A 15,009-nucleotide genomic window follows, 5' to 3' on the forward strand; every position below is an offset into this window, starting at 1 on the left:
ATAGACGGAGATCTAGAACTCCGCCTAGCGAGACTTTCTCCTACGACGAGGAATATCACCATAGATGTAGATATAAGAGCCTAACTCGCAGAGGCCTAGGGAACGATGCCATGAACAAGGCATTGAGTCAGGTTTCTAAATCGCCCTTCACGCGAAATATAGAAGGTGCGAGTCTTCCTCGGCGATTCCATTAGCCTACGTTCACCGTTTATAATGGTTGAACAGATCCAGTGGAACATGTCAGTCATTTCAATCAAAGGATGGCTGTTCATTCTAAAGATGAGGCTTTGATGTGTAAAGTCTTTCCATCTGGCTTGGGTCCAGTGGCGATGAGGTGGTTCAATGGGTTAAAGGCGAATTTTATTGATTCCTTTAAGAAACTCACCTGAGCCTTTGGTGCTCGATTCATTACTTGTAGCAGAATTCCTCGGCCTTTGGGATCCTTGTTATCTATGTCCATGCGGGAGGGGGAAACTCTAAAGGCCTACTCCGATAGATACTGGGAGATGTTTAACGAAATAGACAGAGACTACGACGATGTGGCCATTAGCACTTTCAAGGCTGGCCTCTCGGCCGAGCATGACCTGAGGAAGTCTTTGACTGGTAAACCTGTTACTAGTGTGCGTCAACTTATGGACTGGATTGATAAGTATAGAAGGGTAAAGGAAGACCAAATATAGGGAAAAGGAAAGGCTAAGGTGATCCCTCAAGAGAGGAGGGATTTCAGGTCGAATCGGTACAACAATAACCGACCTTGGAAAGATTTTGTTGGGCAGCCAGGATCTACCAACACCCAGGCGGTTAATGCCATATTTCGAGAACCAGTACAACAGGCTCTAAAGAAGATAAAAAACGAGCCGTTCTTTAAATAACCGAACAAGATGGTAAGAGATCCTATGAGGTGCAACCAAAACCTTTACTACCAATATCATCAGGATCATGGACACACTACCGAGGATTGCAAAAACTTGTGGGACCATTAGTCCGAGAAGGGAAGTTGAAACAACTCTTGCATCACTCTAGTGGTCGGGGAAGCCAAACGGTTTCGGAGCTTCGGGGAGATGCTTCTTCAAGACTCCCTATTGGCACAATAAACGTCATTTTTGTTGCCCTGGGGAGGACTGGATCTTGTCCTTCTAGAGTAATGTCAGTATCTCGTTATCCAGCTGAGGAATCCAGCTCAATGCCTAAGAGAGTCAAGATGGGCATCCCACTGGTGTTAGGTTTTTCAGATGAGGACAAAATTGGAACCATACAGCCCCATGATGATGCTTTAGTGGTTACGCTTAGAATTGGTGGATACGATGTGAAAATGGTGATGATTGACCAAGGCAGCGGAGCTGAGATAATGTACCCTGACTTATATAAGGGGCTAAATTTGAAACCTGAAAACTTGACAGCCTACAGTTCTCCTTTGGTGAGTTTTGGGGGTAAGATGGTCGTTCTGAAAGGTCAGATCAGATTACCTGTACAGACTGGCACGGATGTGGTGGAAGTGGACTTCATTGTTGTGGATGCTTTCTCTCCCTACACAACCATTATGGGCAGACCCTGGCTTCATACCCTAGGGGCCGTCTCCTTTACTCTTTACCAGAAGATGAAGTACCCATTCGGAGACTAGGTTTTGGAGATAGTAGGAAATCAATCTATAGCCAGACAATGCTTGGTAGTGGTCATCCAACATCGGCTTGAGGCTGAAATCTCGGCCACCACAGATAATGGCTTATAGTAATCAGAAACTCTGGTGTCGCCCTTCAATGGACCAGTCGACGAGGCGAAATGTGAAGATTTGGAGAGGGTAATTGTTGGCGATGATCTGGAGAAGTTCTTTCAGGTGGGAGTTAAACTGCCTTTGCAGGAGAGGGAGTAATTGGTTGAATTCCTCAGAAAAAATGTTGATGTGTTCGCATGGAGTGCGTATGAAGCCCTGGGTGCAGATCCAAGTTTCATTTGTCATCATTTGAATGTTAATCCTTCCATCACCTTGAAGAGACAGCCACCTCGGCGTCCATTAAAAGAGCACGTCGAGGTTGTCAGAAATGAAGTAACCAAACTTAAATAGGTAGGGGCTATCAAGGAAGTTTTCTATCCTCAATGGTTAGTTAACACAGTGGTGGTGAAAAAAAAACTAGGAAATGGCGTGTATGTGTGGACTTCACGTACCTCAATAAGGTCTGTCCCAAGGATCCTTTCCCTATGCCTCGAATAGATCAGTTGGTGGATGCAATGGTAGGTCATCCTCAGATGAGTTTTTTGGACGCCTTTCAAGGATATCACCAAATACCATTAGCATTGGACAATCAGGAAAAGACAGCTTTTGTCACTCCCATTGGAAACTATCACTACAAAGTGATGCCCTTTGGTTTGAAAAATGCATGGTCTACTTATCAACGGATGATGACTAAAATGTTCGAACCACAATTGGGCAGGAGCATTGAAGTCTATATCGATGATATGGTTGTAAAGAGTAAGGTGGTGTCTGAGCATGTGGGAGATCTTGCGAACATTTTTGGAATTTTGAGAAAGCACAAGTTACACCTGAATGCTTCAAGTGTTCGTTTGGTGTAGGCTCGAGAAAGTTCTTGGGCTACATGGTGACTCACAGGGGAATTGAGGTGAACCCAGATAAGATTAAGGCCATTAACGGCTTGCAAGCACCTTGGAACCCCAAAGAGGTCCAGAAACTGATTGGGATGACTGCTGCTTTGAATCGATTTATTTCCAGGTCAGCAAATAGGTGCAGACCCTTCTTCCTTTTGTTGCATAAATGGAATGGATTTGAATGGACCGAGGAGTGTGCTGTAGCATTTCAACAGCTTAAAGAGTACCTATCTCGGCCGCCCATCATGTCCAGTCTTGAGGTGGACGAGGTTTTGTTTGCCTACCTAGCGGTAGTGTCTCATGCGGTTAGCTTTGTTTTGATATAAGTAGATAGTGGCATCCAGAGACCAGTCTATTATGTAAGCAAGTCACTTCATAAAGCTGAGGTACGGTTTTTGTCAGTAGAGAAGGCCATCTTGGCAGTAGTGCATGCTACATGAAAACTCCCCCACTATTTCCAGGCGCACACTGTGGTTGTTCTAACTCAACTACCGCTCAAGTTGGTACTTTGGAGCACGGATTATACCGGGAGGATTGCTAAATAGGGCACGATTCTAGGGGTTTTTGACATCAAGTATATGCCTCGTACCTCTTTAAAAGGCCAGGTCCTCGCTGATCTAGTAGCTGAGTTTGCTGAGTTTCCTGAAGAAATAGATGTGATACAGCATGCCATGGATGAAAAATCAATTGGCCTAATCTCCGCACAATATCCCTCACCTTGGAAAGTATATGTGGATGGAGCAGCCAACCAACGGGGATCAGGAGTGGGAATGGTCCTGGTATCTCCTGAAAAGATCACCATTGAAAAGTCCTTGAGGTTGGGGTTCTCGACTACAAACAACGAAGCAGAATATGAAACTTTGTTGATGGGAATGGCGATGGTCTAGAAAATGGGTGGAAAGACAGTGGAAATGTTCTCAGATTCAAGACTAGTCGTAGGCCAGGTAAAAGGGGAACTGGAAGCTCAGGATACAAAAATGCAGAAATATTTGGGTCAAGTTAGGTGTATACAAACAAAATTTGAATTTTTCGACTTATCGTATATCCCTAGAAGTGGAAATACCCATGCAGACTCCTTGGCTACCCTTGCCACTTCCTCGACACAGGATTTGCCCCGAGTGATACTTGTCGAAGACTTATGCACCCCTACCCCAACCAGGAAAGGCTTGCTCCAAGTCCATCAAATCAAGTTAGGGCCGAGCTGGATGGATCCTATACTGCTATTCCTTGAAAGGGATATATTACCTGAAGAAAAATGAGAAGATGAGAAAATATGAAGGAAAGCTCCTCGGTTTTGGTTGTCTGAGGATAAAAAGTTGTATAAACGTTCTTTTTTTGGACCATATCTGCTTTGTGTACATCTCAAGGCATTAGAGTCACTCCTAAAAGAATTACATAAGGGAATCTGCGAAAGTCACACAGGGGGAAGATCCTTATCTCATCGGGCCATTACTCAAGGATACTGGTGGCCAGACATGCAAAAAGAAACACAAGAATATGTTAGAAAATGTGATTAGTGTAAGAGATTTGTGCCAAACATTCACCAGCCTGGAGGAGTCCTTAATCCTCTTTCCATCCCTTGGCCTCTTGCTCAATGGGGTTTGGATATTATAGGTCCTTTCCCTAAAGCACTAGGAAATAAAAAATACCTACTGGTCGGCACAGATTATTTTACCAAGTGGGTTGAAGTTGAACCTTTGGTTAATATCAGAGACGTGGATGTCAAAAGGTTTATCTGGAAGAATATCGTTACTCGATTTGGGGTTCCCCTTACCCTCATCTTCAATAATGACCTTCAATTTGATAGTAAAACCTTCAGGCAGTACTGTTCTGATCTGGGGATAAAGAATAGATATTCCACTCCAGCCTATCTGTAAGGAAATGGGCAAACTGAAGCTGTCAACAAGGTTATAGTGAATAGACTTAAAAAGAGGTTGGACGATGCAAAGGGAAAATGGGTGGAGGAACTACCACATGTCCTTTGGATGTATCGAACAACGCCTCGACGGTCAACAAGAGAGACCCCTTTCTCAATGACATATGGGGCCGAGGCTGTAATCCCTCTGGAAACAGGTTTTCCAATGTTGAGAACAAATGCATTTACCTTGGACGGCAATGATGGGTTGCTGGAAAAAAGTCTAGACTTGATTGAAGAGCGAAGAGAGAATGCAATGGTCCAACTAGCCTACTACCAGTATAAGCTCAAGCAAGGTTACGATACCAATGTAAAGCTAAGACCGCTGGCCCTAAGAGATTTGGTGTTGAGAAAAGTTTTGGGGACTACCAAGAATCTAGCCTAGGGAAAATTAGGGCCTAACGGGGAAGGGCCGTATCGAATCACCTCAGTAGCAGGAATAGGTGCATACTATTTGGAGAATCTAGATGAAAAAACTGTACTCCATCCTTGGAATGTAAACAACTCAAAGAGGTATTATTATTAATAAAAATAGCTCTGTTTAGTTCTTTAATTCCTTCCAATCATGTATCGTGTGTTTCCCCATCTATTGAAGTATTGAACAGAAATTAAGTCATATCAGGTTCCTCAGACCACAGACTTAGTGGAAATCAAAACCCTTTGACATCTATTGAAGTATTGAACAGAAACTAAGTCATGTCAGGTTCCTCAGACCACAGACTTAGTGGAAATCAATACCATTTGACATCTATTGAAGTATTGAACAGAAACTAAGTCATGTCAGGTTTCTCCGACCGCAGACTTAGTGGGAATCAATACCCTTTGACATCTATTGAAGTATTGAACATAAACTAAGTCATGTCAGGTTCCTCAGACCACAGACTTAGTGGAAATCAATACCGTTTGACATCTATTGAATTATTGAACAGAGACTAAGTCATGTCAGATTCCTCGGACCACAGACTTAGTGGAAATCAATACCTTTTGACATTTATTGAAGTATTAAACAGAAACTAAGTCATGTCAGGTTCCTCCGACCACAGACTTAGTGGGAATCAATACTCTTTGACATCTATTGAAGTATTGAATAGAAACTAAGTCATGTCAGGTTTCTCAAACCACAGACTTAGTGGAAATCAATACCCTTTGAGATCTATTGAAGTATTGAACGGAGACTAAGTCATGTCAGGTTCCTCGGACCACAGACTTAGTGGAAATCAATACCCTTTGACATCTATTGAAGTATTGAATAGAAACTAAGTCATGTTAGGTTCCTCGAACCACAAACTTAGTGGAAATCAATAACTTTTGACGTCTATTGAAGTATTAAACAGAAATTAAGTCATGTTAGGTTCCTCGGAAATGGAAATTAATGCACTATGGTCTTTACTGGAATGCTATTTCAACATGAACTTAAGCATTTAAAGGAAATAAACCCCTGATCCTTCTTTTTTCGGATCATAAGATTTGCTATCACCTAATAAAGATATAGACCGTAATAATCTCATGAGCATCACTTAAAGTATTCTGGGGTGCCATGGACTTAGCTTTATTTGATCAAATATTAGAACATTTTCTTGAAGTTAAGCTTGTTAGAATTGGTAGATTCAAAATATGTCTTAATATTACTACAGATTCAATGGTTATAATCCACTATGATTACCAATTAAAAATATGTGTAAACTTTGTTTTTCTCGTGTAAGTAAATTTGTACTTTCCTGGCACGTGATTATGTTCAAACAAAGGACAGTCAAAACGAAAATTACAAAAAAAATAGTAATAAAACAAATAAAGTAAAAATAAAGTGAATAACAACTCATACAAATTTGAGAAAGTTAAAATGCATATGCCATTAAAACATGTCTTGGAAGAAAACATATTACATTGTAGAAGTCATAATTACATTACAAAAGGAAGATTCAATGTTTTAATTTTATCTGAAACTTGTCCTTGGAGTTCTTATTAGCCGGTTTATCTACTTTAGTTGGAATTGTTTTCTCCTTCTCTTTTGGGGCTTCCTCGGCAGGTATAATAGTTGAAGCTAAGGCCTGTTCGAAACCTTGGGAAGCTGCCCCGTCTTGTGGAACCTTTGCGGCCTTGTTCGAGGATGTTTCCTTTAAAACTTCAGGTTCCTTAGACTGCTCTTACTGATTGGGAGGAAGAGGATCCTGAGGTTGTGCTTCCTCGACCAGATCAGCAACTATAGAGGCCACCTTCCCTTGATTGGAAGGAGGGTCCGAGGCTCGTGTGGCTAGAGGGAAGTAGACATCTTTTGACTTTCTCAACTAAGAAGAAGCCTCAACCCCAACTCGGTTGAGAGCTTCTTCCTAAGTCTGAGCACAGTAGGCTCGACATACGGTGGGGACCTCTGCCCGAAGGGTATCCTCGATCTTGGAAACTCCGATGTTGTAACCATGCTGTTCAGCCTTGTCCCTTGCCTTCTGGGCCTCTACTTTTGCCTTCTCATCCTCAACTCTCAATTTTTCAGCATGATCCTTGAGCCTTTGGGCTTCTTCCAATTTCTTCTTGAGGGTTGCTATTTGCTCCTCGGAAGAAGCTAGCTGGTCATTTGCCTCTCGAAGGCTCTGTCTCTGATCTTCGGCCTGCCTCTCAGTGCTCTCCAAAGCCGAGTCAGCATTCTTCCGGGCATGTTCCTTCTCGGCTAGCTTTTTCCTCAAGTCTGCATTGCTTTGATCAGCAATGTTGAACAACTGCATAGCTGCTACCCGCCTTTTTCTCTTGTTGTCCAGTTGCTGGTAGCAGGAGTTAGTAATCTCCTCAAGCCTGAAAGTGGCTTGGACAGCCTAAAAGAAAAGGGTTAGTAACATAACAAATAACACAAAAAAAAGAAGAAGAAAGATAGCGTCATACCATGCACAAATATCTTTTGACGTTATGGAAAACCTCGTGCTTCCTGATATTCCTCAGCTCGGCCATGTCATTTGGGAGTAATAGAGCCTCCTCCAAAGCTAAGGCATCATGACATCCAACACCCCTATTGAAATCCCTGAGTGATTTATCTTCCTTCAGGGGTGTTGGAAGCCAAGCACGAGGCTCTGGGGGCTGATTATCCCCCCTCTCCATGCCTCTTTGTAAGGTCTGGATGGTCCTTTACTGCTTCGCAGCTATTTGGGTCTCGTCCTCATGAGCAGGACGAGACCTCCCAGCATCTACCACATCTTTTCCTTTCTGCTCTCTTTTCCTCTTCTGATCTGCAGGATCGGGTTTGGGTGGCAGAGACAGTTGATGAGGAGGAAGAGGAGACTTTTGAGGAGGAGGAGGAAGTTTTGGCTGTGCAAACTTCCCCGGTGCACCTTTTCCCGGCTGGGATTCTATTAACTACATCAAACTCCTTTGGGACTTCCTCTAGATACCCATCTCGTCTGAAGTGATAACTTCTACTTGATGCTGGAAGTTAACGTCACCCGGTGTACCCTCGGGAGATGAAGCTTGGTTGAACACTTCAAAGTCCTCTGAGGAATCTGACAAATCTACCCTTTGGATTTTTCTCTTCTTCTTCTTTTTCTTTTTCTTCTTCCTCTTTCTCTTCTTCAAGGATGGGTTGGGACGAGGATGCTCCTACTGAGGGGGTGGCTACAAAGAGTGGCTGAGTAATGGGTGTACCTTCAGGAATGGGGATACCCTCTAGAACAACGAACCCTTCGTAGGCAACATTAATATGGTGGAGCCGAGGATCGTTGGCTTTTATCACGTACTTGGGGGCTTGAAATGCGAGGGAAATGGGTGTGTACCCAAGAATTAAGTGGGCCGCTCGCAGTTGACCGTCAGCTCCGTTTACGTACAACTCGGCCTGCAAAATCCTATCTAAACTCTCTTTGTTGACTAAGCTGAGTTGGAGTTTAGTAGAACTCTTATCTGCAAAATCATTAAAATGGAAGAAAATTCTGTCAAAAGCAGGGATATTGGGAAATAAAAGAGAAATACAAAACAAAACACATAAATCTACGGTTATACCCCCACCTGGTTTTCCCTCTTTAGTCGGATAGGGTAGGCCATCATGCCATTCCCCAAAAAAGATTAAGAAGTCTTCCTTTAAGTTTTTTTTTTTTGATGTGGGGAGGCACTAGATCAACCTTACTGCGAGATACCTCGACTTAAAGTAATATCCCTGTCCCGTCAGATGGTGTAAGTTGTATACCCAATTCACATTGTGGTGGGTCAAATTTAGGTTCATCCTCTCATTTAGAGCTTCTATACTCCCTAATACTCTAAACATATTTGGGGCGCACTGTGTGGGAGATAGTCTAAAGAATCTAAGATAGTTCCTAGTGATAGTGCCTATGGGAATGGTCATCCCTCCCTCTATGAAGGCAATCATGAGAATGATCACCTCTTCTATTTTCCTAGCATCTACCCATTCCCCCTGGGCAGCGTATATCATGCCCACTGTTGGTGGAATTCTATACTTAGCCCTAAAACTTTCCATACCCTTCTCGGATTCAACTAAACGCTTGAACTTACCCATTTTTCTAAGAAGTTTTGAAGAAAAATTAAGAAGTTTGAAACGAAAACGAAGAGGATTCAAGGAAACTTACAGGTTTGAAAAGAAGGTCCTCAGACAAATTTTTAGTATTTGTAGACGCACAGGGAGATGAGAGAGAATGACAGGTTCAGTGTATAAGCTCTAAGACTGTGTGATTGTTGAAAGTGGGGAAAGGAATTGATTTGAAAAGCTATTTATAGTGGTGTAGAAGTTACCAGCGGGAAAATTCCCACTCGTAAACCTAGAACAATCCTCCACCGTTGGATTTACATCCAGTCGTTGAACATGGGGGTCAAGGGAGCCGCCAAAATTTAATGATGGCATGCTCTGAACGTCGAAGCGTCAGGAGCGTGCCTTAAGCAGGTAAAAAGGCATTTGGGAGCTTGGGAGGGCATAGCCATAGACGGGAAGGATTGAGGATATTTAACTCCTCCTTTCCTCCTGAAGAGTTGAAAAGCGAGATTTTGAGGGGCTATTGTGGGGGCCAATCATCTAGAAGGAACTATTGAAACTGTCTGAATTGGGCCTATGGCCCCATTCGAGGATATCAATCAATTCGAGGATGGTCAAACAAAGTTATAATGGGAATGGTATAAGAAGAAGAAATAAAGATTGTATGTGATAGCCCAAAATACGTCAGAGGAGAAAATCATCTCGGAAATGAAGATCCGAGGTCAGTAAGAATGTCTTATCACCCCAGACATCCTTCAAAGTTGCATCACAACTAAGAGTCGGACATTGGATAAGGGAGGAGCAAAAGGAGGCGAAAAATATCTTCAAAAGCTGCTACCTCCACATTAAATGCCTCTCAACTAACTCTCTGGCCGCATTAATGTGGAGGTGAAACTTGAACAGTGGCCAAGCAGCCTTACAACTACTAGTTGATGATTCTGGGAGGTATTAGATGGGACAAGAAAGAGTTCCTAGAATCCAACCTACACGTGTATGGTAGGGATGATACCAAAATTGTAGTATATAGCATGGGAAGGTGGCCTAAAAGAGGGGATGAGAAAAAATCAAGAAATCTTTGTAATAACATTGTGAACTCTTGAAACTGTGTTCATCAACAAGATATTATAATATAAGCTCCTCAGGGCCGAGGACATATTTTCTTATTTTACTTGTACTTAATAATCTTAATTCAGCAACTTTTATTGTCTATCTTTTGGAGTAGAACTAGTTCTTTCACCCATGCTCTATAAATTTATTATTTGGACTTGTTAGGTTTAAACCCAATCCTATACTGGGTCCAATCCAAATTGAGTCCTTACAAGTTTTTGTTAATTCCCTTTCCACGGCATTTGTAATTATAGATTGTTTCATTTAAAAGATAACAAACTCCTGCCACCTTTATTTTTTGCCGTATCGTGCACTCTCAACATAGGCTCCACGAATTCAGACACTTGCTTCAAGTCTCCACGTGATTAAGGAAGGGAATCAACTTTTGCTTTTGTGCTTTTGGTAATTACGTAAAGGTTTTTATTTATTTGTTTTATTTTATTTTATTATTTTTTTAGAAAAAGATGTAAAGGAGTGTGTTGATATTGTTGTCTGGCTTGAAGATTTGCCTTTATAAATCAAAAAAAATTTCTATCTTGTAATAATAATAAAAAACGACATATATTTCTACCTTCTTTTAATAAAAGAGTTTTTCTATTTTTTTTTTTAAATTTTTAATACCAATATAGATTCACACTTCTAGAAAAAAAATTAATTTTATATTAATTAACCTATATATCACACACACACATATATATATATATATATATATATATAAAGAAAAATTAAAATAGGTTACAAGGTCTAGTTTGAAAATCAGCATCTCCATAAAAAGAATTAGGGGTAAGACAACTTATCAATCATCTTTCTCAGACCACACTATAATTACAACTTTGTACATTGGATACGAATTTAGTAGTAAATAAAAAATGTGCCTCCATAATTTTTTATATAATTATCGGGTTTCTCTAATGTCTATAATCTTTCTTTTGAATTTTAGTTTGTAAAAAGTTTGGCCTGATAATTAGTTACATGGGTGCAATTGAACAATTTAGCTTTGAAATTGCAGCGAATCCAAGTTAGATATTTATAAAGCAAAGTTTCTCTTCAAACTTCTTATATATTTCTTTTTTGGATGTGAATTTTGAAAATTTAACTATTGAATTTTATGTTTTTTATGTTATTAACATACATATCAAATTTCGTTTAAAATAGATGTGATTTACTATTCGATCAATAAACTTATTTTTTATACATAGTTTTAGATCACAAAAACTTGAAATTTTAACATTTGTTTGATGACGTAACAATTGATCTTTGATTTTCTTAAAATTTTGCAAATATGAATGATATAATAAGAACAAGTAATCCAACAATTAAATTTTCAAAATTTACACTCAATATAAAGACATATGAGAAGTTTGAAGGGTTTCTTTTCAAATTAATTTAGAAAAAAACTTTGTTCATATTTATATCATTGTAGAGATCGTTTGTGCTTATGTAAGGGTTTGTAGGATACAAGTGGTTCTAGCGCCTTTTGAAGTGTTTGGGTATTGGTATTTGAGTCCCACAAACCCGCTTCTCCCGTATTTATCCTTATAATTTATTTTATTTTATTTTTAAAAAACGTGTGCTATTTTAGAAACCTTCAGTGATTTTCAGGTTCTTTTTCTTTTCTTCAGCATATAATCTCCTTGTTTCGTGCCCATTTTATTTTATCTTTGTATTTTTTATACAATAGTGTACTTGTGTCCAATCACAGACAAAAGTTTCCAATAAACAATAGTGGCTAGTAAGCTTAGTCTGTGAAGTTTACAACTGGTGTCAGAATATTTTAAGAGAGTCTAGAACTTCTAGCTAGCTAGAAATAATGTTACATTAGTCTTTACCCTTAGGAGAAATTTTCCTTCAAAAATAAAAAACTCTTAAGACGTAAGGTTTTTAATTGAAAGAAAAGGTTTAAAGGTGGACTATCTTTATCGTGCAATCTATTATTACTACTAGAAAGACAAAAATCAAAAGAACAAAATTCTATCAATGTGACAAAAAGCTTAGTGGATCTAGTGTAATCACTATTACTGATGTATCATTTTATCATATTTATGTAAAAGGAAAATGGATAGAAAATCTATCAATTTATTAAAAAAGAAAAAGAAAAATTGATCTTAGACAACTAGAAGTAACGATAAGTGGCAGAATCAGAAACTGTTTTCAAGGGACCCAAGCTAAATGCAACAAAAATTTGTAAGTGAAAAGTGTTTAATAATATACAAACTATATAACATATGTTATTGTTTCATATTTAGTAAAATTTACATTAAGGTAATATTTTCATGACTTAAAAACCTATATAAAAGTTCATTGGGATGGATGATTGGACAATAACTTCTGAAAATTGAACGTTTTTCCTCTTAAAATATCTTTAATGGTAGATGATCACTTGCTTATAATTTTTTTATTCATCGAGCCCTGAACTTTATTAAATTGTATTGATCATAATTAATTTTAAAAATAATTTCAGGTAATAGTTAATAATAATTATATAAATAATTATTTCGTAATGAACTATAAATTGAGGAACACGGATATCTATCAAAGAATGTAATCTTACAAAAAAAAATAAAAATCAAGCTTGTTGTTTTCATAATCATAATTAGAACCAAATTCTAAAACAAAATAAAGTGAAAAAAATCAATAAAAGAGTCACATTAATAGTAAAATAGTTTGTAATTCGTGTTTATGGCCTAAGAGCTCATTATCTATGTATATATTGGGCCTAAAGCCCAAGCCGAGGACTAGAGGACGTCCGAGGAGGAGTAAATATTGTCAAGAGCAAGGGAGTTAATACCGTACCAGAGGCTGTACTGGTTTTGCCAGCGGTATGATATATTTCGGATATCGGTCAATACCGGTGTACCGTTTCGGGTTTACCGCTATTTTTTATATTTATAAATATATATATATATATATATATGTATGTATGTATGTATGTATGTATGTGTGTGTGTGTGTGTATATATATATTATAATAAATATAAAAGTTTACCATAAAACATTTTCTCAATTCAAAACTAATTATTCATGATTTTAGACTTTAGTATCAATTAAAAGAAAAAAAAAAAAACACAATATAAAAAATAGAAAGCCTAAAAGTTACCATTGCATACTAAGAAAAAAAATAATACTAATAAGTTACCATTTTGCCCTAACAAAAATTCAAAAATTACAAAACTTAATTTTTTTTTTGGTACCGGTCGATATTGCCTGAAATTGGCCGGTATTTTTTCTGATATGAAATAGAGGAGTTATATGTACCAGTTTGCTTGCCGGTACGGTATATACCGGCCATATTGGCCGGTACCGTACTGAATCGACTCCCTTGGTCAAGAGAGTCCATGCTAGTAGATGGAGAAGTTAATTTTGGTCTTAATAGCCCAGAAGGGTGGGCCGAGGATGAATGCCTTCTCAGTTAATCGAGCCGAGATCTGGATAGGTGGTCTACCGTCCAAGGGAACGTTCTGGGGAGTTCTGCTGGTACAGATAAGCATCGCAGAAACGTAGGACAAGGGGGGGGGGGGGAGTCTTAAAATATCTAAGGAGAAAACTATTACCACTGTATTAAATGCTCTGTAGCTAACTCTCTGGCCGCATTAATGTGGAGGTGATACTTGAACAATGGCTTTCAACCTTACAACTACTATATAAAGACTTTAGGAATGTGTTGATGGGACAAGTATCAAGACTAACCATCTAGCCTGCATGTGGAGGGCAGAGATGAAAAGGGAAAGGAGTATAAAAGAAGAAGAAAGCAGTGAGAGAGGGAGATCAAGAAATCTAGAGAGAATCATTGTAGCAATCAGAAAACAAACTTATAATCAAACTTAAGAGAAATATACAAGAACTGATATCTTCGGATCGTGCCAATGACGATTTTCTTTAGTTGAAATCAATCTATCTTTTTGTTCTTGTCATTTAAATCTACTTTATTTGTTATTCAACTCATTTTAACCTAGTTTTCCGACTCACTCTCTACAAATTTATTGTTTTGGGCTTTTTGGATTTGGGTCCATCTATTTTTTGGACTAGGGACTCAAATCTGGTTCTTACAATAGTGGTACTATTAATGTTATATATATATGACAAAATTTAAGTACAATACCTTAATTAAGTGTTGTTTCTTAGGTTCACATATTAAGATTTAACCATGTGGTTGCTTAACTAAAATATACACTTCCATTCTATGAGAAAAAAATCTATATGGAAGAATCTTAAAAAGGAAATTTAAAGAACAACATTTAAGTATTGTACTTAAGTCCTGCTCATATATATATATATATATATATATATATATATATATATATAAAACAGCCTAGCTCATAAAAAAAGGTAAAACATAACCACTTAAATTAACAAATAATACAAAAATAAAATCACACATTTCAAAGAAACCATAACACCTAATAATACATTCTAAAAAGAAAACAAAACGGGTTAATCAATCAGGACTGTAAAAAGGGAATAGAAAGGGGACCCATTTGTGTTATTCGTGTTGCCACAAGCAACTTCTAGTCCGAAAACTAAAGCTATGACGCTTTCGTGAGAGAGTCCCTGATGTTCAGTGAAATACGATAAAGGAAAGTGCTTTGGTGAGAGGAGACCAAGGTTGTCAATGACTTTTTTTTTTGATACATGTCAATGAATTTTTATTGTAGGAGAAGAGTGGAATTTTTTTTTCTTTCTATTATTATTATTATTATTAATTTTAAAGAGGGATTTGATAATATAATGTGTAGAGGTATGAAATTTGTGTGTATTTATTTTAAATGAGGCAAGACAGTCTGTTAATCATCTCTCATAAATCATATAGAAATGAGAGTTTTATGTATTGTATATTACATGATCCCCTCCTTTTGCCACTGGTTACAATTGATACACATATTGATGTATATGTGATATGAGAAATGGATGAGGATATATACGGTTTTGGTTA

At 38.3% G+C, this 15,009-nt stretch overlaps 1 protein-coding gene across 1 annotated transcript; it reads left to right on the top strand.

The window, feature by feature from the left end:
- The first annotated feature begins 1,144 nt into the window (after positions 1 to 1,144).
- LOC126699025 (uncharacterized) lies at positions 1,145 to 1,621 on the top strand. Its single transcript, XM_050396575.1, has one exon. The coding sequence runs from the start codon at positions 1,145 to 1,147 to the stop codon at positions 1,619 to 1,621; it is 477 nt and encodes a 158-aa protein (XP_050252532.1).
- The last annotated feature ends 13,388 nt before the right edge of the window (positions 1,622 to 15,009 follow it).

This window comes from Quercus robur, chromosome 2 (genome assembly GCF_932294415.1).
Source record: "Quercus robur chromosome 2, dhQueRobu3.1, whole genome shotgun sequence".
NCBI classification, from domain to species: domain Eukaryota; kingdom Viridiplantae; phylum Streptophyta; class Magnoliopsida; order Fagales; family Fagaceae; genus Quercus; species Quercus robur.